The 27,074-nt window shown below is 41.2% G+C and overlaps 2 protein-coding genes across 3 annotated transcripts in view; one reads left to right on the top strand and one right to left on the bottom strand.

Moving 5' to 3' along the window:
- Positions 1 to 16,079, bottom strand: part of gabra5 (gamma-aminobutyric acid type A receptor subunit alpha5) — a 17,266-nt gene extending 1,187 nt beyond the window's left edge. Inside the window, exons 1-9 of the mRNA XM_086088504.1 lie at positions 15,758 to 16,079; positions 14,296 to 14,380; positions 14,017 to 14,141; positions 12,847 to 12,914; positions 12,530 to 12,750; positions 10,985 to 11,067; positions 6,221 to 6,364; positions 1,623 to 1,775; positions 1,234 to 1,445 (exon numbers count right to left, since the gene is read on the bottom strand). Coding sequence (XP_085944630.1) covers positions 1,234 to 1,445; positions 1,623 to 1,775; positions 6,221 to 6,364; positions 10,985 to 11,067; positions 12,530 to 12,750; positions 12,847 to 12,914; positions 14,017 to 14,141; positions 14,296 to 14,378 — 1,089 coding nt within the window. The 5' untranslated portion in view covers positions 14,379 to 14,380; positions 15,758 to 16,079. The remainder of the gene's footprint in view (positions 1 to 1,233; positions 1,446 to 1,622; positions 1,776 to 6,220; positions 6,365 to 10,984; positions 11,068 to 12,529; positions 12,751 to 12,846; positions 12,915 to 14,016; positions 14,142 to 14,295; positions 14,381 to 15,757) is intronic.
- gabrb3 (gamma-aminobutyric acid type A receptor subunit beta3) lies at positions 3,633 to 27,074 on the top strand. Of its 2 annotated transcripts, XM_086088500.1 has the most exons (10): positions 3,633 to 4,040; positions 16,606 to 16,653; positions 18,300 to 18,391; positions 18,469 to 18,536; positions 22,410 to 22,630; positions 23,326 to 23,408; positions 23,997 to 24,134; positions 24,262 to 24,414; positions 24,966 to 25,210; positions 26,230 to 27,074. In XM_086088500.1, exons 1-10 carry the CDS (start codon positions 3,901 to 3,903, stop codon positions 26,590 to 26,592), a joined length of 1,551 nt encoding a protein of 516 aa, XP_085944626.1. In that variant the 5' UTR covers positions 3,633 to 3,900; the 3' UTR covers positions 26,593 to 27,074. The 2 variants fall into 2 exon arrangements, with proteins under 2 accessions (XP_085944626.1, XP_085944627.1); XM_086088501.1 differs by lacking the exons at positions 3,633 to 4,040; positions 16,606 to 16,653 and adding an exon at positions 18,028 to 18,194.

Genomic DNA, 27,074 nt, shown 5'->3' with positions numbered 1-27,074 from the left:
ATTTACGTTTAATCTCGTTAATTTACTAACCCTATAAAGTATCATATTAAATACAAGATATTTTGAGCCCTCTATTTCATGAGTACAATATCTCAAAACCCTGACGTATATGATCTGACACATGCATTGCACAGATAATCCATTAGAGGGCAGTATCACCCCAATTGAGAAAGAAGACCTATACTTATTAATAGTGGGAAATTTTCTTTCGGATTTTTGGAAATACTAATATGTTTGATATGTCTGTTTATTATAATATTTTTGACAGTTATAAATGTAAGAATTTTAAGCATTGTGACCAGATGTATCAAATACGACACAAGTCAAAAGTCACATGTGGAAGTTGATTTTCAAATTTTTGTTTGTTTGTTTGTTCAAAAGGACCAATAAAAACTCTATTTACAAAGAATATCAATACCAACTACGTATTAGTAGTCACGGACACGATAACCGATATTTGGAGCTGATATTCATTTTCGTTAAAAGGGAAAATATTGGCATCAAAAATGTGAAAAATACAAACTAGAGATCTTACTTCTTTTTTTCTTTCTTTTTTTTTTTAAACATGTTTATTGAACAACGTTTAGGGTTCGTAAAATATTTGAGTGTAAAAACAAAACAAAAATCGAACACAAAGTTCAGGAATCTTCCAGGTGCAGTAGCATGTCTTCAAAGATTAAATAAAAACTTAAGTAAATAGCTCCCTATTGTTTGCTAGAGTAAATAAACTTTTTAACATTTTCAAAATATTTTAAGTATTAAAATTTTACTTAACTTAGTTTTAATTTCAAACAAAGACAAAAGGTGCAGAGAGTTCCCAGGGTCAGAAGCATCTATGAAAATGTAAATAATTAGTTCCCTTTTTTAAATGCATCTATTATCGGCTGTATGATTCTTCAAAATGGCCGATGCCGATATTTGTCAAAATGCTGAATATCGGCCCCGATAATCCGTCACTCCCGAATTATTTTTATTCACTTTGGCTTACCATGGTCAGGTTCAACTTAAGTATCTGTGACTCTGAGTGCGTTTGCCGTTCACGGGCGAGGCCTGACCTGGTGAGTGCTATGGGTGACGTGCCCTCTACAGTGTTGTGCTTGCAACCACATTACTATTAGTCCATGTGGAAAAATAATCCATCCGAAGGTCCGAAAATTAGATTCTACTTTGACCATTTTTTATAATCGAATTATTCGACGAATGGTCGCTGCCCCAATTGGAAGACTGACTTACTTTGGGCTGTTGCGCCTCCATGGCCTTCTTGCCGTCCCAGGCCCAGCTGCGCTTGGTGAAGTAGTTGACGGTGGCGAACTCGATGAGGGCGGAGAAGACGAAGGCGTAGCACACGGCGATGAACCAGTCCATGGCGGTGGCGTAGGCCACTTTGGGCAGCGAGTTACGGGCGCTGATGCTGAGCGTGGTCATGGTCAACACCGTGGTCACACCTGCGCAAGCGGGCGGGGCCCGCAACATTTTTTGATCAATAAATATAGACACTAGAAGAGGGACATTGAGCAATGGCGATATTTGGGAGTCAAACAGGCATCTTCCATAAAAATTTTGGCTTGCAGCCCAAAGCAAAAAATAAATAAATAAATAATCGTAAGGTGGGCGTGTCTTACCGAAGACCGTGCGCGCGGGCACGGACTCGCGGTTGAGCCAGAAGGAGACCTGCGACAGGATGACGGTCATGAAGCACGGCATGTACGTCTGGATGACGAAGTAGCCGATCTTCCTCTTCAGGTAGAAGTGAGCCATCAGCACCGTGTATTGACCTGATCAACACACAACAATGGCAAACTTGAGCGCCTTTTAATAAGCTTGAGTTTTTAACATGTAGAAGAAGTACAATTATGAAATGTTTTTCATATGGTCTCACGAAATGGAGGATTTTCAACTATCGCAGGTGGCACTGGATTCAAGATGGATTGGATTTCTGCTCTGATATCAAATCAAAAATGTTACAAAACACTGAAGATGAACTCACAACTGGAGGATAGGATTTGACATTTTGACCTCAGTTGCTTTTACCATTTTCTATTTAGCAAACAGATTTAATAGAACTATACTATACTATAAAATGTACTGATTTGGCCTTTGACCTTAGTATGGCCATCGAGTTAGGGTTTTATTCAAAATTATATACATTTTTTATAATTATTTTCAATTTTGCACTAAAATAAAACACTTAAAATCGATTTTGCCTTAGCTCAGTGAGGTGTAGTGATATGTGGGCTCCCTCTAGTGGTACACTAAAGACTCATTTCCTAAATTAAATTAAGGTTTTGTTCAACATGGCCCTGATTGATCTCGTATACTCTGTTGCCACCTGCTGGCCGTTTGTGTAATAACTACAATTTCTTCAACCGTTCTTTGCAGTTGAGAGGCTGCATCAAAGTTTTCTGTATGCTCTAGTATAAAAAAAAAACATTTAAAAAACGCATGAATACGTCTTTGGGACACTTAAAACGTTTACAATAGAACATATTTATACGTTTTTGGGAGCAAATTAGTTAAATTCAATACATTTTGCAATTAATCTTTTAAGAACTTTTTGTTGTCTTAATTTTTATTAAAATTTTGAATTGAATAATTTAATTACAGTTTTTTTATTTTACTATATTTAAGCGCAAGTAAACAGTGTCTGACAATAGAGGTGTACAAATAACAATATTAAAATTGCCACGATATTGTCGTTGTCATGTTATTATACCCCCCCCCCCCCAAAATAAAATAAAATAAAAGAATAATTTGTCCGCTTTAGCCAAACACAATATTGTGAACTACATTGACCGTGATACTTTGCGCTGTTGAACCAATAGCAACACATTCAAGATGGCGGAGAGCAGCAAACCTGCTGGCATTGATTTAGCAGAAAGATTTAGATATACAGTATTGTGAGACTTTCATATTTTTCATATTGTGATGTTTGGATATCGTTACAACCCTAGCTGATAATAACAAATATAATTTTAAGAAATAAAACCTGCAAATCATTTTTCTCTCTTTATTTTTATGTTGGTCATAATGGTGGTACTTAAGTTTAAAAAAAAAATTTCAGGTGGTGTTTGATGTAAAAAGGCTCCTGTGCTGTGGGTGTCATTGACGATAAAGTGGATTCTTGTTTTGGGTATTAATCACAACAGAGCGGATTGTTGACCCTTTGAGCTCACCCGTCTTATTGTGGTCATCAGTCAAGATAAACAGGATTCTTGTCCTTTGAACTCAAACATGTTGTTTAGGGTATTAGTCAACGTTAAACAAGATTCCCGCGCTTTGACATGGCACCACAATCCCCCGAAGACTTGTAGATATAATAACGTTTAACGGCGAATTGTTATTTTGGCCGTCCCATCCAGAATAAACGGATATTTTCATCAGCTGTTGTCATAAAAAAAAAATTGCTCGTTCTTTAATATTTCCTGGAATCAGTGAATATGATCCCACTCTTGTCATGGGAAGTCAAAATAAATAGGGGCAAGTCTTCCTCCTCCTCATCATCGTCATCATCATCATCCTGTTAACGAACGGGAGATTGCATTTTATTTCCTCTCCCGTGGAAAAAAAATCCACAGATGACTGCTGCTTTCTCCTGGCAAAATCCGATTTTTTTTTCTGTCTCGCTAATCCCTCGTCACAATCTGCATCCTGTGTGTGTGTGTGCGCGCTCTCTGGATTGGCACATCCTCCCCTGAGCCAGGGACTCCACTGAGGCAGAGCGAGAGGCGTAGGGTGGCGACGGCCGCGGGACGCCCGTGGGGAAAAGTTTGGACGGCGTTCCGACAAGCATCCGTCATGTCCTCGGCCAGCAGACGAGCATCCGCCAGACGAGCTCGGTGGCGCCGGCGTCGCCCCGGCGCCTCTCACATTTGACCCCGTTTTTTTGATCTCCCGCCCCCAATGCGGATGGGAAGGTGTGGAAAACTAAAAATAAAGAAGAAAAAAATGCGGCTTTGGTGGACTTTAACGTTCGGATTTTGGAGCGTCTGCGGCGAGCTGCCCTTCATCGCAGAGAACAACGCGGCAATGCTGGTCAACTGGTAAGCGCAGACGTCCATTTTGCACTTGTTGGGGAAGTACACGCTTAGGTTTCCCGGCGTCATTCGGCGTGGGCTTAACGCGGCAGGTCAAGGGTCACCCGTGTCCACTGTGAGCTATTCCCGGCCCGCTTAAGGAGGGTTTGTACCTCAGATTAGCGCCGCTAATTAAGTCTGGAGGCTCCGTCTGTCTTAAAGAAGGAAGCATTTGGCGTCACGGCGGGATTTCCACCGCCGCCAGTGGCGTAGGATTTTACACTTACTTTCATGTTGGTGTGATTCAGAGCGAGCCCTATTGGATAGAGCATTTACTGCATGTCATCCATAGCAGGAATTTCCCTAACTGTGGCGCATGTGGGTGGAGTCGGGCTGAACAATTTGGAAAAATTATCTAATTACAACTTTTTCCCCTTCTATATTGCAATTGTGATTTCATATGCGATTATTTTCCTCTTCAATGTATTTTTTTAATCAAACACAAGCAATAAATTAATCTATATTACAATAAATACATTTACATTTTATTTAAGTATGTAATTGCTGTATTTTTTTTTTAAATAAACATGCTTCAATTTGTCATATTTGCTATAGGCCTGGAAAAGTAGAACGCTAACAGTATTTTAAATGATGGTGCATGTGGATTGCCTATTTCTAATTATAATTGCACAAATGCTAACATGCTAACCTTTAGCAGGTCAGCAACTTGTGTGGGAACAGTCATGGAAAATATCTCACATCTCAATGGACAGCTCAGAAATTTAGAATGCTAAGATGCTAACAGCCACTACGCTAACATGTAGCAAGATATCACGCCCTGCTGTCGGTATTATTTTAAAAAGTTCAAGAGACTCAATTTACTTGGCAATACATTTTTTGTTTTAGCTCATATATTAGATTTTTTACAAGGGTGTGGGCAGATGAGGGGGTGTGCCAAGTCGATTGGGATTTTAAAGGGTGAGGGAGGATGAAAAGTTTGGACACTTTAGCATATTTGACTTCAGTGTTAGGTTCATCAACTCTGGATTTTGCCTTTTGGAAAGTGTAGCGTCGTACTTCGTCTTACACAAGAGAATGGAGCAGATGCCACTCGTCCCTCCTCTCCCCAACGTGGCACTGCCACCGACGCCAATCCTGCGTGTGATGACGTCACTCGGTAAAAGCACAACTGACTGATGGGCACCGCGTGAGGATTAACCCCGCACACCCAATAGCTGGGACGGTGGATAAGTGTTTTTTTTCCCCTCGTCTCTTGGAAGGGGTAGGGGGGGGGCACAGCTGGCGGTGTGTGGGAGGCCTTCCCAAATCCGTGTGATTCATTTGTTGTCTCTGTCGGGCTTGATTTTAAAATATTTGTCTGCAGGGTGGCAAAGGTTGCAGTGACACAGGCTAGAATAACGTGACCTAGCATGCTAGCATTTGGTAGGTTGACATATACCAAGATACCAACCTGAGCAGAGAGCCCCCGAAACGTTGCGCAGAAATGATCAACTAGCATGATAAGATATTTAATGCTAACATGCTAGCAGCTGGTATATAAACATGTAGCCAGATAACAACTTAAGCACTACTGGAAGCACCAAAGGAGTCTCAATTTGGATTTTACACAATGCCTTGTAATCACGCTTGGTTTCAAATGAAAATTGACAAAATGCTAACATGCCAGCAATTAGTCCGCCTAAATAAATCAAGAGAGAAACCTTTGTCCTGAAGATGCTAAAGGAGAGTGATAAACTGTAGTTTTTACACCAAACCTTGTAGCCTAGAGGCTGGTTCAATTGCAAATGACAATTGATCAAATGGTAACATGCTAGCAGCTAACATATAGTAAGACTGCAACCTGAGTAATGAAAATGCTAAAAAAAAAGATAGATAAGGATTTTACGCCATGCCCTATATTTAGGCTCCATTCCAAATTAGAACTGATGAAATGCTAACAAGCGAGCAGTTGCTATGCTAACACATCGCTAAAAAGCAACCCAAGTATGGAAAATACGAAAGTGTGTAACAGTAAACAGGTTTTACTAGGCTATGTCGTTTGAACATATTTGTAAAATGTAGCCACGGGGTATGGACTTGCAATTGTGGCATTAACCTGTAGCATTATGGGACAATATCCCATGGCATATTGGGGAACAAATGTTTTTAGCATTTGGCTTACGTTTTAATATTACATTCAAGTTCACCTCTACTGGTGGAGATGTCCTCAGTGCCAGCCGTCTGACCAATCAGGTGGTACTGGTTGAGCCTGGAGCCCTCCTCGCCGACCACCACTGATTTGGCTGCCCCCTTATCCCATGTGTAGACCACCTCCGAGACCGGGTACGCGTCTGAGGGAGCAAATATTTCAGTTGTTATGGAAAATAATTATTTAACACGTATAACATAACATGTAACATAAAATCTGTATTTTCTTAAACAATGGGGTTTTCACTTCTTGTACATGAAGCAATATTAAAGTGACCCTGCTCGGAACAGATTGCTTGCTTTCCTGTCTAGCTGACCCTCCCTTTCTCCTCCCAAACCTAACCAGGCTGCATAAAGAATCTTCTCATGATAATTTACAGAACACACTCTCACAGTTGACTTCTTGTAGACTGCTCTGCAGACTGTTATATTCATCTTGTTAAACTACTGAAAATTGATGTTAATTTGGGACACTTGATTCACTGTCAAGCAGATGTATTGAAACTGTAAACCAGAGTTGGGAAAGTACGGCCAATCTGGCCCACTGAGCATTTTCATTATCGAGAAGCAGGGAATGTTGCTTTAGTTGTTGTTGTTTTTTTCTTCTTTTTTTTTTACCCTAAAATAGGTTAAATAAAATGTATGTCATCATTTTTACTCATTCGATCACTGATTATTGGTTACTTTGCTGTTCTAAATACTTCAAACAAGAAATCTTTATATTTTTAAGCATTTTATTCAGTTCTCATTAATGATTGATAAATTGTAAACACAAATATTTGTTGAAAAACGTTCTTTTTTTTAACATATGAATTTATTCTGCTTAACTCATTCACTCCCAGCCATTTTCACTGAAGCAACCCCCTTCGCTCCTGGCTCTTTTACTGGATTTTGACTGATTTTGCAAGGCCCACAGAATATTGTGTTCTATTGCTATGAAAACATTGAACCTACCAAAAGAAAGATTAGAGTCTCTTCTTTCATCAAGAAAAAAAAAGTATATTTTGCAATTAGCATTAGAATATAGCTAAGTTTCATCATTATTCACAAATCTGTTTAAAACTGTGGGGAAAAAACTTTTTGCAACATGGCCCTGGTTGATCTCTTTTGCTCTGCTGCCACCTGCTGGCCGTTTTTGTATTAACTACCATTGCCTCAAGCGACCTCTTCAGGCCAGAGGCTGCATCAAATCATTCTGTATGCTCTAGCAGAAAACAAAAAAACTTATCAATACGTCTTTGGGAGGAGTGTGGTAATATTTAAAATCAAACATATTTATACGTTTTTGGGAGTAAATCAGTTAATTAACGGTATTTTAAATGAATGATACAATACAATACAATCATTTCTTATTTAACATGTTTTACATTTATAACACAATTGGTTATGGCTGAATAGATAAGTCATCTTATTATGAATATACTAACAACTATTCTATATACTTACATGCACTGTTTAATTTAAGACACGTTTTCCTGTTATGTACCGTAAACAAAACATTGAAACACGAGGCAGGCGTACATTTTGTGGATTACAGTTGAGCAAATCGCAGGTTACGTGACTTTTCTATTCAACTTGTGTTCTTAAAACCTTTGAATGCAATCACAACAGCGACATGTATTCACAGTTAATCTGCGTGTCTTCGTGCTCGACCGACAAGCCTCATTCTTTGTAGCCACCTGTGCTGCCTGGAAGTCACATCACTAGCAGGATGTCGCAACAAAAACAACACCCTTTTGGATGGTAAAAGCACATCTCAAAGTGGAAGTTTTGAAAAACGTTCTTGCCTAAAAATTGCAAAAAAAAAAAAAAAAAAGGACAACAATGTCCTCTCACACCTTGTTGCATTGGAAGCAATGGTCACCCTCCAACAAGTAAGACATGAAATGCACGAGACGCTGACCAAATTTTGTCTGGCTGCTGGTGACATCATTGCTAGCTCAGCCCAGGGCCGTAGCTAGTTATCATTTGGGGCCCAAGGCACCTTTCGATTTAAGTTATCAACCGCCATCATTTTGACTGTTATTGTCCCTCATTTATTATTATCTTATTTTAAGTTTAGAGCGTATTTTGTATTGGTGAAATATTCGGTTGTCTGTATACCGAGAAACTTCCACTGACATAGCAGGCCTTCAGGTTACAAGACTGACTCATTTGAATATGTATTGCCCTGTGTAAAAGCGTGCAGAAACAGTAATGTCCTGGGTCTTCTCTCCCGACTCGGAAACTGAGTGCAATAGAAGAAGCTACTGTTTGTGAAGCTAAAACTAATCGTAAAGTATAACCCCCGTTACTAAATCTATGTGTGTGTTTGTGTGGCACTCCGCGGTCCAATCTACAAGCACTAATCCCACGACTGTGGTGTCAGAAGACTTCACAGATTGTCTTCAATATCCCCAGATTGACCTCAGCCCCGCCGGGATTATCGTCTCTGACCAGCCGCGACAACATTAGCGTGTCTTGTAAAGTTGCCGTCCATTGTCCGTTTTAACTCGTTCGAGGGTTTCTTCGAAGCGGGTATGCTCACATTTAGCAAGGGAGCGACCCAAGTAGAGCGCTACGGATTAGTCTGGAGGATGTGTCTGGTACTGCGGCATTTCAAAAGAGAAATGATACAAATACTAGATTGATTGAGTTTCTGTCACAAAAGACGGACATTATTTATGTCATTATTATGCTAATGTTCATACATACACATGGTTAGCACGATGCAAATAGCATGCGAATAATTGTTAAGTTTGTCAAATGTAAAATTGTTCACTGGTGAATATTTGTAAATACATTATTTTGCCATCAAAAACAAATTTTCATTGATGTTGGTATTTTATAGAAGAAAAATAATGTTCAGAAGTTTGAGACGTCAATAAAGCAAAATTTATATTAGCATAAAAGCTAAAAAAAATAAAAGAAAAAGAGTAAAGAGCTTTTTTGTGAGAACAATAAAACAAATGTTTTTTTCTCCTAGAAAAAATAAAATAAAATAAAAAATATATTAATAACGCAGCATATTCTCATCTCGTTCCTCTCTAAAAAAAATTTGAACAGTAAACTAACATTCAACAGAATTTGTAATCTGATCGAGATGATGTCAGTTTTATCTTTTTTATATGAGCCCATGTGTTAAACAAAAAAAAAAAAGTGCGGCTACCAGCGCTATGACAGCTTACCATTTGTGAGCTAGCGAATCCCGAGCTAGCGATAGTAGCTTAGCGGGAGCATGAGAGGTGATTAACGTGTCCAAGAACGGGACCACGGCAGCTTTGAGAGAGCCTGCAGCAACGAGGCGGGAGAGCGGGCCGGCCAGGCAGGCGGCATCAACGGGGGTCAAAGGATTAGCTCGGGTTAATGGAGTCGCAGGAAACCGGATACGACGCTGATAGCCTCCAAGGCTCACGCGGGCCCCAGCACATCACACAAAAGCCTTTTTTTTTCCTTTTTTTTTTTTTTTATAAAATATGTATTTTTTAAAAGGCTTTCCAAAAACCCTAAGCAGCTCGGAAGTTATCATTCTGTGTTGTTCTATTATTTGATTATTCTGTCAGCTTCCTCTATTAATTCTGTTGTGTAACCAAGCTAAACGAGCCGAAAATACTCTATGCAAAGGTGAAGTGGACCCAAGCAACAATTCGCATGTTATTGACTGCCATTAAAATGCATTGGGGAAAACAAAATTACCCCCCCCCCCCAAAACAAAAAAAACGGTTTAATACTGTTTTTCTATGAAACCAGGGGCAAATGGGGAGCCCCTCTCAAAAGAATTTAACAATATTAAAAAATAAAATAAAATCCACTTTATCCTTTAGCTGCTAATTGTTATTTGTTGTTAAAAAAGAAAAAGAAAAAAAAAAGAGTATTTACTGTACCTGTGAACATTTTTAACCTTTTATCAATATTTTCAATTATTATATTTTAATAGAAAACCTAATTTCCGCTGGTTATATTTGGGAGTTTAGTTTTTTGACTGGACACTTCTTCACTTCATCGTTTTTTTCTATGTAATTTTTTAATAGGAAAGTTGTTGAGACATCATTTTGCACACACAATTTCAGAGTGACATTTATTTTCTTAAATTAAAACATTTTTAAAAACTAAACTAAATCCTTTACTTGATTTATTTTATATATTTTTAGTGAGAAACTGCTTGTGATGCAACTTAATTATGCAGAAACAAATGCAGGACAAAACAATTATTTTTACATTTACAATATAATTAGTTTAATGTGTTTTATGCAATAATTTTTTTTTTACTGTTATTTTATTAATATGTTTATTTTCCATTCCAATTGAGATGCAAAATCCACTTTGTAATTGGTAATAAAAAAAATTATATATATTTAATAACAGTATGAAAATACATAATTTTCAAATTTACATAAATGCAAACTACTTTCCAATACATAGCCTAACGTCTGCCAGCTGTTTCAAGCAATAAGGTGGTCAAAATATTAGAAACCGCTCCCAGTATGTAGCAGTGCAATTCTACATCACAATAATACATATTATGAAGTGAATACATTGCCATCTTTGTGAAGGCAGCAATTGATGACGTAGGTTTACCTCATGAACTGACCTGTAAGCGTACAATTCAAAGTGTAAACCTACCTCAGTTGCAATTAACTTAAGTCGCATTTGGCACAGACTGGGCGCACCCGTCTTCACCCATGTGTGCCAATTGCAGGGAAGCCCCTCTTAATTAATCCCAAAAGCTTAAGGGCCAGCGCAACTTCTTGTACGTCACAAAACATGTGATGTGTTCAACTTACAGCTGCCAAACTTGAGGGGACAGGCATGCGCGTCCATGGGGAAGTCCTCCAGTTGCATGGGGCACTCTGCGGAAATGGTCAGTCTGGGAAGAAAAAAAAAACAATAGAAATCAATCCAAGCATAAATATAGAAAATGGGTGTGAGTAGAATTGAGGATTAGGCCATTAAGTCCTATAAAAATAATTAAACCTGGAGTCCTTTGGAAGACTGCTACTCCCACCATGTGGACAAAATGTTGCAAAAAAGCAGAAAATATTTTGTAGCATAACATTTTATGAAAAGCTTTATTTTGGACTGTCATCGCTGTCTTACATTTTCATTTGTTGTCTTTTTTTTTTTGAGTGAGGATGATAAGGATCAGGCCCAACCATGTATAAGGAAAATCCCACTATAACATCGATTAAAAAAAAAAAAAATTGTTCCCATCATTTTTTTTTAATAAATAGCGATATAACCTCAATGAATTAGCTCCCTGAAAAATTGAGGGTTTTCTCTTCCTTTATTTATTTATATATATATTTTTAACATATAATAATCCACAAATCCAAAAATACTTATATTCCATTTAGGGCTCCAGACTGCCCCTAAATGGTGGCATTTTGCCCATCAAATTTGAGACAGTGCAACTATCATTTTTATCCACCCGTGCCAGTGCAACCTGTAAATTTGCTGATTTTTATTTTATTTTTGAAAAAATAATTACTATTGTTGGATATTTTTCATTTCTGTCAAACTTTTACTCCACACTTCAGCCCATTTATCAATAATATAGTGAAAATTAGTGTGTCAAATTATAGTGTGTGCCCCTAAATCTTCTACTTGCGGCCCAAAAATTTCAGGTTAGGAGCTACTGTGCGCTTAAAAAAAAAAAGTTAGTCTCGAGCCAAAAAATCACAACAACACATGAACATAATTACAGAGGTGGCAAATCCAGGTCCAGAAAGTAAAAACCCTACCCTACTTTAGCCCCCAGGTGCTAGCTAGCTAGCACCTGGGGGCTAAAGTTTTTACTTTCTGGACCTGGATTTGCCACCTCTGAACATAAAACATATCAGATATATGTAACATAATGTACAGTAGATCCACGCATATTAGCAGTCGCTAAAAACTCACTTATTTTCTGTTTTTGTGCTCAGACCAAAGCCATATCATGTCTCTTTTTTACACCATCTTGTGCCAACATGGGGCCAAAATTCCACAAAAGTCATGCAAAAGCCTTGTCTATTAAGAAGAAATGCTTTGTTGCCACCTTGTGGCATCAATAAGCATTACAACTTTTTTTTTTTTTAGGTTTGCGAGTAATTAACAACCGCCACAAATAGTGTGTCGAGATAAGGTAAAGATGCCACTTGATGGCAGCAAAGGACTGTTTTTGTCTAAATCACCCACCTTAACTCACTTGAGCAGTAAATTGGTATCGGGTGCACAAGAAGAGACCAAATTTGGTCTTTCAAACCACAATAAAAGTGATTAACTTGGAAAAACTCATAAATTGGAGAATTTGTAAGTCAGGGTTTTATAAAGTCAACGAGCCTGGCAGGTACCTCATGGTGTAGAGCAGCGTGCCGTCATCCTGCAGCCTCAGCAGCTTGTTGGGCGTGGTCATGTTGTGCGCGATGGATTTCTTTCCGTTGAGGAAGAAGGTGTCGGGCGTCCAGATGTTGCTGGCCAGGAGATTGTTGAGCGGCAGCATCTTCATGGGGCCTTCGAAGCACAGACGCTCGTCCTTCCAGCTCTGGCGGAAGAACACGTCGATGGTGTACTCCTGAAGTTGAACAGGAAGTCGGACATTTTGGTTTTTAATCCGCCATTTCTGACTCAATAGTCCAAATTGATTGTAGCCATTATTTTGAAGTCTTACCATTTCCGTGTCCGAGACAGGACCGAAGCTGGTGACAAAAATGTTGATTTTGATCTCTGTCACCTTTTCTGTATGATGGGAGAGAACAGAAGATTTAAGACAATACAAATTTGGAAGAGTAGTAAGCGAAAACATTAGAACATTAACATTATGAACATTTAAAAAGGAATGTCACACTGGGAGGGGAAAAAATCATGCTAATTATGAAATACAATAAAAATCATATTTTCGTCATTTTTTGAGGAAGAGGTTTAATTTTTAATTTTTTTAACATGAAAGCATCCACATCAAAGAGAAAAATAAGTTACATGAATAAAGTTGTCTCTTTTGTTTTGTTTTTACTATCAGCCATTATTTTAAAAAGACATTCTTCATGGAAAAGTTGTACTTATTAGAGAAGCAAGTATCAAGGAGAATATTTTTGCGAATTAGAAAAAAACGTTTTAATGAAAAAAGCAATATTTTAAATAATCCTTGGAGTTGATTTTTTAAACTAAATAAAAGTGTGGTTTTTTTAAATTATGAAAACAGCATTTTTTTTTAAAGGAACCCTATAAAAGTAGTCAGTTTTTTTTTGTAGGACAAGTTTAAAAGAAAAAAGAAGCACATTTCCAGATTTCTTTCTCATCAAAAAGTAGACAAGGCAAGATTTAGCCACTAGATGGGCTTATTGCTTCCTTTACGTCCTGCCTAACTGTTAAATTGGCAATGACGTCATAGAATTTCAATTGAAGCGAATCAACATAAACTACAGTGGTACCTTGATTTACGAGTGTCCCAATTTACAAACTTTTTCAAGTTACAAGCCGTTATGAACGAGCTTTGGATACGCTGCTGTTCAAAGCACTTCCATTTATTAATTGGGGAAAAAAACAAATACAAAATGAACACATTCACAAGGAGCATGTAGCAGATGTAACTCACTAGCCCCCCCCCCCCCCCTCGAGGGACATGAACACATAAACGTATATCTGTGAGTGTTTTCTACTTTCAGCTTAATTACAAGTGTGTATTTACTAAGGCAATGATATTTTAAGTTTTTTATTTTATTTTTTTAGATTGGAACGGATTAATGGCATTACAATAGGGAAAACTGATTTGACATACAAACAAATTCACAAGTCACGGCACCACTGTAGAGTCTGACTACAGCGTAAACGTGATGGGTACCTCCCAGTCCGGGGCGCAGCCTGTTGTCGTAGCCGTCCAGCAGTCCGTCCAGGATGCGTGTGAACACGGTGATGTTGTTAATTAATTCCGCCTCGGTGGGCGTACCCGTCGCCTCCTGCTGGAGGCTGGACAATAACAATCAGACGTCACATTAGCGAGCGCCATTATCCTCATCACATGTAATGACGACGATGATGATGATGATGATGATGATGATGATGACGATGATGATGATGATGATGATGATGATGACGGTGACGGTGATGATGATGCACTCACCTCGGGCGGCAGGTGAGGCTGGCGAGCAAGAAGCAGAACCACGCGCGTCTCATTGCAAAGCTGCGGTGCTTTCCATCGCCCATTCCTGCGGCCAAAACACACTCCTGATTATCTCGAGCGAAACAATGGTATATTACGAGTGATGATTAAAAAAAAAAAACACGGAGATTTACTGAATGAGCACAAGATATCAAGCACAAGCGTGTAGATATCACAATGCTCCATTTGGACAGAAAATCAGAGATATTCATTTCTGTAATCTTTGATAAAAAAAAAAATCTTATCTTCTTTTTTTTGTATTTTATTTTATTATTGCGGTTTACCATTGTATTTTTTTCTTTATTTAATTGCACCTACCAATGAATATTTATTTTGGTGTTATTTCTCATAATTATACAAACAAATCACTTTGTTTATCTTTGTGTTTTTAAAAGATATTAAAATTTTGGGATATATTCGATTCTATATATTTGATATTTTTATTTTCTGTAAGCATAGTACAGTATATTGATTTTAAATTATTTGGTTTTTGCATTTTAATTTGATAGTTATTATTTAAACTTATTTATTTTTGGTATTTAATATTGTATACATTTTGCAATACTCATTATTTTCTCTTAAAAAATAATTTATTTTTTAATTAATTTACTTTTTGCATTTTTTATCATTGCAGTTCCAATTTTTTATCTTTCTATTTTATCTAAGTGCAGTAGATTCATTTATATTGTTATTATTTTTTATGTAATTTAATTATGTTAATATTTAGAGGTACTTAATTTACAGTATCTTAATAGTTGACTTATTATACCTAATGTATTTAAAAAAAATCATTATTTAACTGTTATTCAATATTTATTTTGGTATTCTCTAGTTTTTTTGTTTTTATTATTTGATGTTATTTAATTGGTGCATTTGTATGTTTAGTGCTGTTGTAATTATGTATTTATTTCCAATGTATGCATTTATTTAATTTGTAGTTTTGTATTTGAATTATTAATCATATTTAGATTGACATTTTTTTTTTATTTATTATTTGTATGTATTTAACTATTGTGATTTTGTTTCCAACATTTCAGTTATTTAGCTACAAGAGACTCAAAATTATTTGTACAGTATACATTTCATCATGTTTCATCATACATATATGATGTTTTTAATATGCAATAAAACATGAAGAGTAAAAGCCCTTAAAAAAAAAAGAAGCATTTTTCAAAATACAACACATTCCCCCCCCGAACTTTAAAGGAGTCAAACCCCCGCCGCCCCCCTCCCCATAACAGGGAGGAGTGTTAATTAGCCAAAAAAGGAACGGGTTAAAATCAACCCAACCTAGTGGAAGTGTTCCACCTGCATCCCTGCACCACACATGATCTCTCCAGACACAGTAAAACAGCAGCTGCACCCCCCACCCCCAACACCACCACCGCCCCCCCACACCCAAATCCACCCCCACACCCCTTACCTTCAAGAAGACGACAACGACGACTACCTCTCGTCCTCCAGCGTTGCTCTTCAGCAGGCTCTCCCGGCGCAGCACTCCAAATTTGCCGTCAACGTTCTGGTGGATGGGGAGGCGGGGGGCAGAGAAAGAACCCCCCCCCAAAAAAGACGCGCCGTTCAAATAGAAAGCAATTATAATAGCGTCACTTTCATTCTGGCTCTGCCGTGGCTGAAAAAATAAAGGAGGAAAAAAAAAAAAGGTATAAAATATGATGAGGAGGCAAATGAGAGGAGAAGAGGAGAGGGCGGGAAGCAGCACTGGTGGATGTGCGCAGTGGCGGAGGGGTGAAGATGTTGGGTGGGAGGGAGGGGGGGAGGGAGGGAGGGGGACGAGAGAAAAGGAGAGAGAAAGTGGCTGGATAACACAACTGGATCCATTTCTTTTTGTCAGCCCACTTCTGATGCCAAATTTCGACTTATCGACATTACTGATTACGTATCAATAAATGTTATGATTTCCCCCCCCCTCAAAATTGCGATTGCAATTATTTTCCCCTCCAGATAAATGCCAGTACAAGTATTGACTCTTGGAGCACTCACCGATGCCTGTAGTACTTTCAATATACGAAATGTCATTAAACGCGATGAAAATATGAACAAAAACCTTTTTTTTCCTGATACAAATCATTTGCCGATATGTTAAACTGCTGCCGAGGAGCACTTGATTTTATTGTATAATTTTTTCTCCCTTTAGTATCGGTATTGTCAGCTTCCACGAGAACTGGAAACCTTAAAATAAGGTCATATCGGCCTGATGCCGTTACCTGGAATCCTTAACAGGTTCCAACTGTATTTTTATTTCATTTACAGGAACGCCGTTGATGGGAACAAAAAGCTGCATGCGATCTACGATACGAGGTGAGTGTCGAAAATGTCGCTCCTTTCTGTCAGTCTTATTGATTCAGAGTGGTGGCATAAGAAAAGGGTGGAAAGATTACTTAAAAATAAAAAAAAAAGTGAAATTACCATGTTGGCTTTGCCCTCGCATTTATTTATACAGCTCATTTTATATTCACTCACTAATCAGCTGTCAGTACCTGAGAAACACAAAAGGGAAGACCAAAGGTTACAGCACCACCTTCAGGCAGGGAGGTACAACAGCACACAAATGACTCTGGGTCATAACAAAGAGCAGAGGTAGCAAAAGTATGGACAATTCCGAGCTTATGGCACAACTGCGCCACAAGTCAAAATGGTGGTCTGATGTTGCATTTGGAGACAAGAGGAAAGTGGGAAGTCGGAGTGTTACAATTTCAAACCAGGAAGTGGGCACTCGGAGATCCGGGTTGCGAACAAATTGATCAATTTATTAATTATATTAATTTAGTTATTTCAAGTAAGTAACTTGAACAACAAACAATTGATCGTAATCAGCCATCTTTCTTTTGTTTGTTTTTCACATTTGCTTTGAGGTCGTTAGTGTGACAATCCGAGTGGGATCAATCCGACTTCCCAGCTTCCTCGAATGCAGCATCAACTTGGTGAAAAGACGTTGGATCTTTGTCATTTGATTTGTGAGGATTATTTTAATTTCAAAATGTGGCTTGACTACAATAACAATCTGCCTGGTTTGTATGCTAGTCACAAAAGCAATACAATGCGCTGTTTGTGCAGTACGATGCGGAAATATCAGAAATGCCCGGATGTTCGGAATTGTCCGTTGACAGTCTGTACTTTATGTAAGTAGGAATACAGACACACTGGGAAAAAAAACACAAGGAGAACTGAAATTGGATTTTTTTTTCAAATGTGCATTATTGACATGTATGGTTACAATGTTAGTTAGCACAACAAAGCTAGCAAGTTGTTTGCGCCCAAACCATTTTCTGAGTTAATTTTACCAATATCTTTAAGTTGGGGGACAATCCAAGTTTGAAGTCTCTCATGTACAGTAGCTAAGTATTTGTACTCGGTTACCCCCCCCCCCCCCCACTGGCAAATGGAGCCCCCGCTGGCCCACCCCTGCCTCTCATTAGCGCTCCACATGCACACACTTTTAATCAAAAGTGTGTGTGAAGCGCACAAGGGTGTTATTTGAGGTGACAAGCTGCCAAAAAGGAGGAAGAAGGAGGAAGAAGAAGGAGCGCGTGGGACGCGGTGGATTGATGGCGCGTTCAGGCGTGTGTCGTCGTGTGGGTGAAGTCTCACCTGATTTAGTGGCGCTCGGCGGGGAGAGAGGAAGGAAGGGACCGACGGAGGAAGAAGGGAGGGAGGGAGGAAGGAGGGAGGGAGGCAGGCAGGGAACGACCAAGCGCCGCGAGTCGAGGGGGCGAAGCGCCCGCCGACTTCCACCCCGCCACATAGCTCACCTGAAGCGGAAGGATGAGGGTCCTCCGGGCGGTGTGCTGGTGGTGGCACTGCTGGCCGCTGGTCGTGGCCGCGTTGTGCGCATGCGCCAGGTGAGCTCTTTGGCGCCAAGGATGACTTCTTCTTCTACTACCTCCTTTTTCCTCCAACTTTACCAATATTCAAATATTTAAAACGGCCGCCATTTTCTCTTTTAGCGTCAAAGAGCCTGGCAACATGTCTTTTGTCAAAGACACGGTGGACAAACTTTTAAAGGGATACGACATCCGTCTCAGGCCAGACTTTGGAGGTAAGAATAATTCTGAAATATCTCATTACATTAATTGACATGTTTAACATAGTTGCTTGGTTATGTTATTTTTAAAGGCGCCCCCGTGGCTGTTGGAATGAGCATAGATGTGGCTAGCATAGACATGGTCTCCGAGGTGAATATGGTAAGCAAACTTTTTATTTAATTATAGACCACTGGTGTCAAACTCAAGGCCCGGGGGCCAGATGGGGCCCCAACATGTTATTTTATGTGGCCTGTGAAAGTTAATCATGTGTCAACTTCCATGATCCTTGCTCAAATACGCAAGCGTGGAACTGACAATGTGGAGTAAACATTTTTGACTTACCCTTTTTACAGTAACGTGATCTATAATTGAACAAACTTGTAATGCATCAGTTTGTTGCATATAAATCCAATGAGATGATTGGACATTTATTTGGCTTCACCTCTGAAAGAAACGAACTACAACATTTTACCATTACATCAAATATGTGACTATTTTCTGAGATGTAACGGACCAAACCAGTAACTGAATTATAATTGTTGCTTGTGCATTTTCTGCACTGTCAATTCAAAAATAATGTTTACTAGCCATATGTCTGTTTGCCTGTCATGCACCCATAATGCCCAAATCTATTCTTATCTGTCTATTCACCTTTTTACATGCTTAAATCATCTTTTCATCCACACACACACACTTCGAAATTGTATTCATTCTGCATGAATTCAACGTGTGGTTTGTTGAACAGCATGGCACACTTTGATTCCACTGGGGAAGACTCTGATGAACCTAAAACGCCCCCCCCCCCTTGTGTCTGGGTGGAGCCTCTCACTCGATTCCCAGTTGACAGGCAGGTGTTGGCGTGACAGGTCGCAACGTCTGACACGTGTCTTTGCCCCGGGATGGCACGACGCTCCCGTCCTCCCGCCGGGCCTCATTTAGCGGGGAGTGAAAGCCTGTCTTTTGACTCTCTCTCTCTCGAGGTGCAAAATGTCTGACAACAATCAGCACCCACACACATTAACAAGTGAGCATCTCGACTACAGTGGTACCTCGTCAACGTAGAATTGTTTAAGTATACAATCCGTCGCTAGGTCAATTTTTTTTTGGTTCATGCTGCAAGTAAAAATTTGAATTGGCAGTGAAATAAAACTGCTTCTTACTCACTTTGCGGGAGCCGTGTAGCATTGTGTCTCCTCAAGATTGAAAGTTTGAATGTTTTTTTTTTTTAGGCAAGAAAATTGTAAAATTAATTTGTTAAAAATTGATATCTATCAGATAATGGTCAGACGCGAAGTGACCTGTATGTGCATGCAGATTCATTTCCACATATTACAGTGGTTAGTCAGCTCAGCATTTTGTTTATTGAATTATTCATGGCTCTAAGACCTTTGAAAAAGAGTTTTGTGATAATGATGTAATCACACGTTTGCTTTTTGTGAAGTAAAAGGCTTTTTGTCTGGTCGGGGGGTTGGATGTATGCACCATTTTAACAAATTACATTAATAAATTAATTTAAAAAAAAGAAGTAAATTAGTGATGGAACATGATTTTGGGGCGGTGTGTTGATATTGGTAGGAAACGATATATGATGGCATTATAAATTATAATGAGGAGTTGAACTATGTGATGTTTGATCACTCAATTAAGATGTTCATTTTGTTGTTGTTGTCATTAAATAGTGATTTTGGAGGTGCTGGGATTCCACCCCAAAAAGTTATGCTTATAGTCTAAAAACATAGTAATTATGGTATTTTCGGGGCTGAAACAGACAAGTGGAATCTCAATGGGCAAATTGATTTGACATACAGCGCTTCCTCACTTTTTGCGGGTGACACCTTCCACACCCGCCCGCCGTCCGTGAATTTACAGGAAGTACGGGTTGTTAAAAAAATATATACAAAAAAATTTGGGAAAATATTGAGGTACAAGCAGAGGTAAAGTCCGCAATGAAGAAAAACAAACAAAAAAAAAATGAAATGAGTGCGTGAGTCGGCAATAAATGAACCGTAAAGTAGCAAGGGACCTCTGTAGTCAAGTTACACTCTTGGTCACGGAACGACTTAAACTCGCAAGTCAAGGTACCAAATGTACGTGGCTGAGTGGTTCGGTTTGGTCTGGTTCAGGACACAGCAATGGTCACGCATTAAGATGCTGAAAGATTCTAAACGGCTTGCCGCTCCAGTCCAGACGCCGATCTGCTTCCGCGAGGCGGGAGTGCACGCCGCCGTTGTGTTGTGTAAACGCTGATTCAGCCGACCCACTCTGCTGGTGCTGCTGCAACATGTGGGAGGACATCACGTCTCGCAACAACACCTGCTTTTTCTTCTCGCTATCTTCTCATTTGCGGCTCTTCTGCGCCACTGCCACATGTTTTGACTTCATATCTAACTTTGGAAAGCAAGTGCAGTAAAAACCCCCGCGATATCGCAGATCGTCATTGGGGCTATATTGCGGATTTTAGGCACGTCTGAATTTGAAGTTAAAACCGTAGTCAACAGCAGTAAACGGTGCCATCGGAGCAGAGAGAATATATTATAGTCTATGCTTGTGAGTATTTTTAAATGTATTAGTGCTCCCCCTGTGTGTTAAAGTAGCAGTTGGTTAAATATATTCTGCTAATTTCCAGTAGCTCGTCATTAGTGGTTCACATTACATGTTAGCATTAAGCTAGTGGACTTTACTGAGATGAAGTTGTATGGTTTGCTTTAGAGGTGTTCGAAACTGTTTTCCAGACCGATACAGTAAGAGTACTAAATTCTCGAGTAATCACCGATACCAAGTATTACTACCACATTTGCCCCCCCCCCCCCAAAAAAAGGCAGATAATTTGAAATAAATATTTTTTCCTAAAATTATATGAAATGAATGTCAATTTAACGGACACAAGAGGGTGGCTGATAATGGTATTGGCCACCGTCGCGAGTACCGATACCTTGGAATAAGGCCGAGTATCGATACTGATACCACGAGCACTTTTGATATGTACAATTTTCCCCAAAAACAATTACAAATTTGAAAAAGAAAGACATCAATATGCCAATAAATTAATGCAAATGTTCTGTTCTTCGAATTTTGAATTTTTATTTTAAAACGGCCATAGGTATCGGCCGCTGTCGTGAGTACCGATACCTTGTAATAAGGCCAGGTATTGGCTAGATGATTCCAATACTTGCCCATCTTTTGTTTGCTTGACCATTTTGGTGTTTTAAACGTTTAATTTTGTTACACTTGTCAGTTTTCTTCCAACGGGTCTCCATCTCACACGACATAAATATCAGCTTGATTGTTCACATTCGGACGTCAGTGTCCGTCTGCTCACTCACATGCAGCATCACACACGGGTTCTCCTAACAGGCACAAGGAATCAATTCACAACATTCACGACCAACTAAGAGAATGTTGCAGTTGCAACACAATGCGGCAATCTTGCACTCTACCCCACCAAAAAAAAAAAAACTGCATTTCCATCATTTCATCCGCGTCGGGTCAGCACTTTTGCACGGCGGCGAGTGTATGAGTAATATTTATTCCTTCAGATGGGATGTCGTCAGCCTTGCCAATAGACCGCCATTACAACCTTTCCGACACGGGACATGCGGCATTGGCCATGCGCTGTGCAGCCGACATGCACGCCAGTTTTGTTTCCGAACGTGAGGAGTCACTGATGCGGAAGCTTTGTTTATTTCCTGTGACCTGCTCATTTATTTAAGAGAATATTAGTCAGCAGAATCAAGTCCAGTCAGCTCCATTAAAAGGCAGCAAAAAGCTTTTTGTGTTGCGCCGGATCATTGGTGGAACGCGGCCAATGAGTCAATGAGGGCCTTTATTAATTATTGATCCATCCATCTCCATCTATGAGGATCTATCAATCCATCCATCGCCTCTTTCACGGAGCCACCCTTCAAAAAAAAAAAAAATGGACTTCCATTTGTAGCGTGTACTTAGCACACAGAAACGGTGATTGAACCCACGGATCAATCGAGTTATTGGAATTGTATTGAAAATACTCTGCACGGGTCTCTCCCTTTGCAGGACTACACTCTGACCATGTACTTCCAGCAGTACTGGCGGGACAAGCGGCTGGCCTACTTGGGCATCCCCCTCAACCTCACCCTGGACAACCGCGTGGCCGACCAGTTGTGGGTGCCCGACACCTACTTCCTCAACGACAAGAAGTCCTTCGTGCACGGCGTCACCGTCAAGAACCGCATGATCCGGCTGCACCCGGACGGCACCGTCCTCTACGGCCTCAGGTAAGTCGCGACTGGCGCCGCGTGAGCTACGCAACTGCCAAGCGTGAGCACACGGGGCCTGATTTACATGACGGTCCCGGAGGAGAGAGCGCTTTTCTGCTCATTTTTGAAATGCCGGAAACAAAAAATGACGGTACATTCACAAATGCAAATTTTCAAACAAAACACGGCTACGGTAAAGGTCAGGTAAACATTATTAGCTTATTTAATATAGCATACCGGCGGTAATCCCGAACAGGTGGTTAGGATAGAGGGAGTATAATTTTGTCATTTTATAAAACAAATAGTTACAAAAAACACGATAACATAAGCAACATTCTTCTCAACTGGCACGTCCCTCAACACGCAAAGTGGCTAACGGCATTCTCATTCGTTGACTTCCATGTCACTCAACAGGCACAGCCCACCTTTTTAAAGGCGCACACACACACAGTCAATGTCACAGATACTACAGTGTAGAATGCGAGACTGGGGACCCAAGTGGATAAAAATAATACCTGCGCCTTGCATGAAGCTTAAAAATGATTACGAATAAAGAAATAAACATTTGGTTGCTGCTTTTTACGTATTTCATTCATTACACTCCCTGCATCTGCTCGGTACAATCTTTCCTGTTCATACTGCAATGCAGCATTGACACCAACCAATAAACTTTTTATTTTTATTTTTATTTTTTTGCTGGCCTTTGGACTCAGAATCACAACGACGGCCGCCTGCATGATGGACCTGAGGCGATACCCGCTGGACGAACAGAACTGCACGCTGGAGATTGAGAGCTGTGAGTTGGCGCGCACGCACACACACACGCGCGCACGCACGCACGCACACACTGGAAAGGATAGCACACCCTCATTAGTCTTGATGATATGTGCCCCTGCGCTCTCCATTCATGCGGACTCATGTGTAAAAGCGTGTAAGATTTACATGTGCTGCAGTCAGCGCTCCGGCGGCGGACGTGGCTCGTAAATCTGACTTTTTGGGGGGGATGTGTGGGGGGGGTGTGGGGGGGGGCAGTGGCAGGCCTCCGGCGACTGTAAAGTGCATCGCCTGCGATTCATTCACAAGTTCGCCGCGCTGTTAAATCAACCAACCGACGGTCGTGTGATGCAAAAAAGCGACACGCGCCGCCGAGAGTCAACAACATCATTTTAAATAAATAAATTCACAGTTTTTCACTCTGCGATATGCGCCTGTCCAATGTCCATTCATACATGCGTGATATATACAATCCGGTCCATTCACACATGCAAAATGGGGTTGATTACATGGTGTAAATATTTAAAGAAAACCAAAAAAAAATTGTTCCTTTGTATTGTCTTAAGCATAATCTCGGCGTTGCTTTATTTTTCCCTACGTACGCCGACAGACGGCTACACGACGGACGACATCGAGTTCTACTGGAAAGGAGGCGACACCGCCGTGACGGGCGTGACGCGAATCGAGCTCCCGCAGTTCTCCATCGTGGACTACAAGCTGGTGTCCAGGAACGTGGTCTTTTCCACAGGTAAACACTTGGAATTCCTCCTTCACAAAAATCTATTCATTTCATTTCAATCACTTCGTAACACTCAATGTTTTTGTGGTGCGGGAAAATGCATTTTTTCCGATTTTTTTTTTTGCACGTGGCACAGGTGCCTACCCTCGACTGTCTCTGAGCTTCAAACTGAAGAGGAACATCGGCTACTTCATCCTGCAGACGTACATGCCCTCCATCCTGATCACCATCCTGTCCTGGGTCTCCTTCTGGATCAACTACGACGCCTCGGCCGCCAGAGTCGCTTTAGGTGAACCGCGCTCTAAAACGAATGAACGGTACTGGTCCAGTAAAAAGGGGAGTCCTGGTCGGCCGGACAACATTAAGAGAGCCCAAAAGTGGATTCCATGTCATCGCAAGCCAGTCCAAACGAGCGGCTTTCTTTTGATTCATATACAATTATTCCAAACCGTCGCTTTAATCTGTGTCAATCTCGCGCACTCTTCTTGTTCTTGGCTCTCAAGCGGGAATCGATGGCGTGTACCCCACACAGCTCGACACTCCCTTCCCCGCACGCACTGTTCAAACGCTCCATTTTGGGCCCACTTACACAACAGCGCTCAAGAGAAAGAGAAAAATAAAGTCGCGTCCCAGGCAGGAGGCGCGAAGCAATATCGCTAAAATGGCACATGTATGTATTTTTAGACGACTTCATACACTGGCAACAAAAAAAAGGAATCGTTATAGAGACAAATGTTATATCACATTTTCGATGGAGGCGCCGGCACACCAGCCACTTTCGAGAATACGAGAACTCGAGCAATCCGCCAACTCAACAAGGCCCTTTTTTTGCGTTGGCAGGCATCACCACGGTGCTGACCATGACCACCATCAACACGCACCTGAGGGAGACGCTGCCCAAGATCCCGTATGTGAAGGCCATCGACATGTACCTGATGGGCTGCTTCGTCTTCGTCTTCCTGGCGCTGCTGGAGTACGCCTTCGTCAACTACATCTTCTTCGGGCGGGGCCCGCGCATGCAGAAGAAGCTGGCCGAGCGGGCGCAGAAGGCCAACAACGACCGCGCCGCTTTCGACCGGCCCAAGGTGAAGACCTCCGCCAGGGCCGGACTTTAACCAATCAGCTGGCATAGAGAAATTTTCCAACAATTTTCCATTTTCATGTAGCCTGAAATGTGGCAAAAGGTAAAAAAGAAGTTCAAGGGGGGGGGGGGGGGGGCTAATACTTCTGCAAGTCACTGTAGACAAGTGTTTACATTCCCTGCCTTTTATAGAAAAAGCCATGTCTTTTTCTAAAATGGCTGCTATGGCACGGTGGCTGACTGGTTAGCACGTCCGCCTCCCAGTGCAAAGGTTGTGAGATCAAGTCCGGGCTTCGGCCTTCCTGGGTGGAGTTTGCATGTTCTCCCCGTGCTTGCGTGGGTTTTCTCCGGGTACTCCGGTTTCCTCCCACTTTCCAAAAACATGCATGGCAGGTGAATTGGACACTCCAAATTGTCCATAGGTGTGATTGTGAGTATGGTTGTTCGTCTCTGTGTGCCCTGCGATTGGCTGGCAACCAGTTCAGGGTGTACCCCCGCCTACTGCCCGAAGCCAGCTGAGATAGGCTCCAGCAACCCCCGCGACCCTTGTGAGGACAAGCGGTACAGAAAATGGATGGATGGATGGATGGATGCTATGGCATATTTATTTCGAGCAAAATCGATACAGAACAAAAAAACGAATACCAAACATTTACTGAGAGGCAATATGTGCCTCGTGCTCTTGAGCCAGGCTTGGCCAAGGAGCATCATTCAACTCTGCTGGGGGGCACAAACGAGCTCAAAAGCTACAAGGTGTCCACGTTTCATCGACCTGAAAAGTCTTGGCAGAACGTGAGAAATGTGAGGGAAGCCATCAAAACGTGACGGAGCGGCGATCGTCGCTCGATTGGTGCCCCGCGCGAGGCACAGCGTTGTGATTAGCGCAACGGGCAAAAATAAGAATTTCATCAACCAGCAGCAAGACAGATGACCCAGTTTCAACTTCCTGTCGACCTCGACACGAGCGCTGCCATTTTTTCAATAAACACTAACCGCAACGTTAACGTGTGTGCGTTCCTCCAGGCCGAATCTCAGGGCAACATCCTGCTGACCACGCTGGAGATCCACAACGAGGTGGGCAGCCACGCCATCACCGGCAGCAGCACCCGCAGCAGCACCAGCAGCAGCCTGTACGACGCCACGCGGAACTCCACCCCTGCCCCGCTGGACAACTCCTCGGGGGTCCAGTACAGGCGCGGCGGGCGGAGCGCCCGCCCCCCCGACCCGGACGGCAGGAGGAGCCGCCTGAGGAGGCGCTCGTCGCAGCTGAAGATCAAAATCCCCGACCTGACGGACGTCAACGCCATTGACCGCTGGTCCCGCTTCATCTTCCCCTTCTCCTTCTCCTTCTTTAATGTCGTCTACTGGCTCTATTACGTCAATTAATGCGGACGCGCTAAACGACGCGGACACGTGGGCAACCTTGTCACGGCACGGCCTGCGGGTCATCCTGGCCGTAGGGTCGATATGATGCCGTGCCATGTGCGGTGGAATCTCTAAGGTCAAACGACACATAAGGGACATTTTTTCGCAAAGGAAATAATGTGGGGACAACAACCAGTATCCCACTTCTCTCGCCAAAAGTCATCTTGTTTAACTAAGGTCTCGAAATTGCCGAGAATCGTGAGTGTAAATGGTCCTTTGCCTATATGTGCCCTGGCCCTGGGGGTGACTAGTGACCAGGCCAGGGGTATCCCACTTCTCTCACCAAAAGTCATGTTATCTTGATCCATAAGAATTCATTGTCAATAGGTGTGAATGGCTGATTTTCTGAATGTGACCTGAGACGGACTGTTTGGCCAGTCCAGGGTGTATCCTGCTTCTCTCGCCAAAAGTCATTTTGGGTTAATTAAAGACTCTTAATCGTC

This window comes from Leptonotus elevatus, chromosome 11 (genome assembly GCF_054856555.1).
Source record: "Leptonotus elevatus isolate MCC_2025b chromosome 11, RoL_Lele_1.0, whole genome shotgun sequence".
NCBI classification, from domain to species: Eukaryota; Metazoa; Chordata; class Actinopteri; order Syngnathiformes; family Syngnathidae; genus Leptonotus; species Leptonotus elevatus.
Note: the sequence above shows the minus strand (reverse complement) of the source record. Positions and strands in the feature narration are given on the sequence as shown.

Excerpts from the sequence above, each read along its gene's own strand:
- gabrb3 (XM_086088500.1), top strand. The coding sequence starts at position 3,901 with ATGCGGATGGGAAGGTGTGGAAAACTAAAAATAAAGAAGAAAAAAATG. Across the intron at positions 16,654-18,299 it reads CATGCGATCTACGATACGAG|CGTCAAAGAGCCTGGCAACA; the intron begins GTGAGTGTCGAA and ends TTTCTCTTTTAG. Across the intron at positions 23,409-23,996 it reads CACGCTGGAGATTGAGAGCT|ACGGCTACACGACGGACGAC; the intron begins GTGAGTTGGCGC and ends GTACGCCGACAG.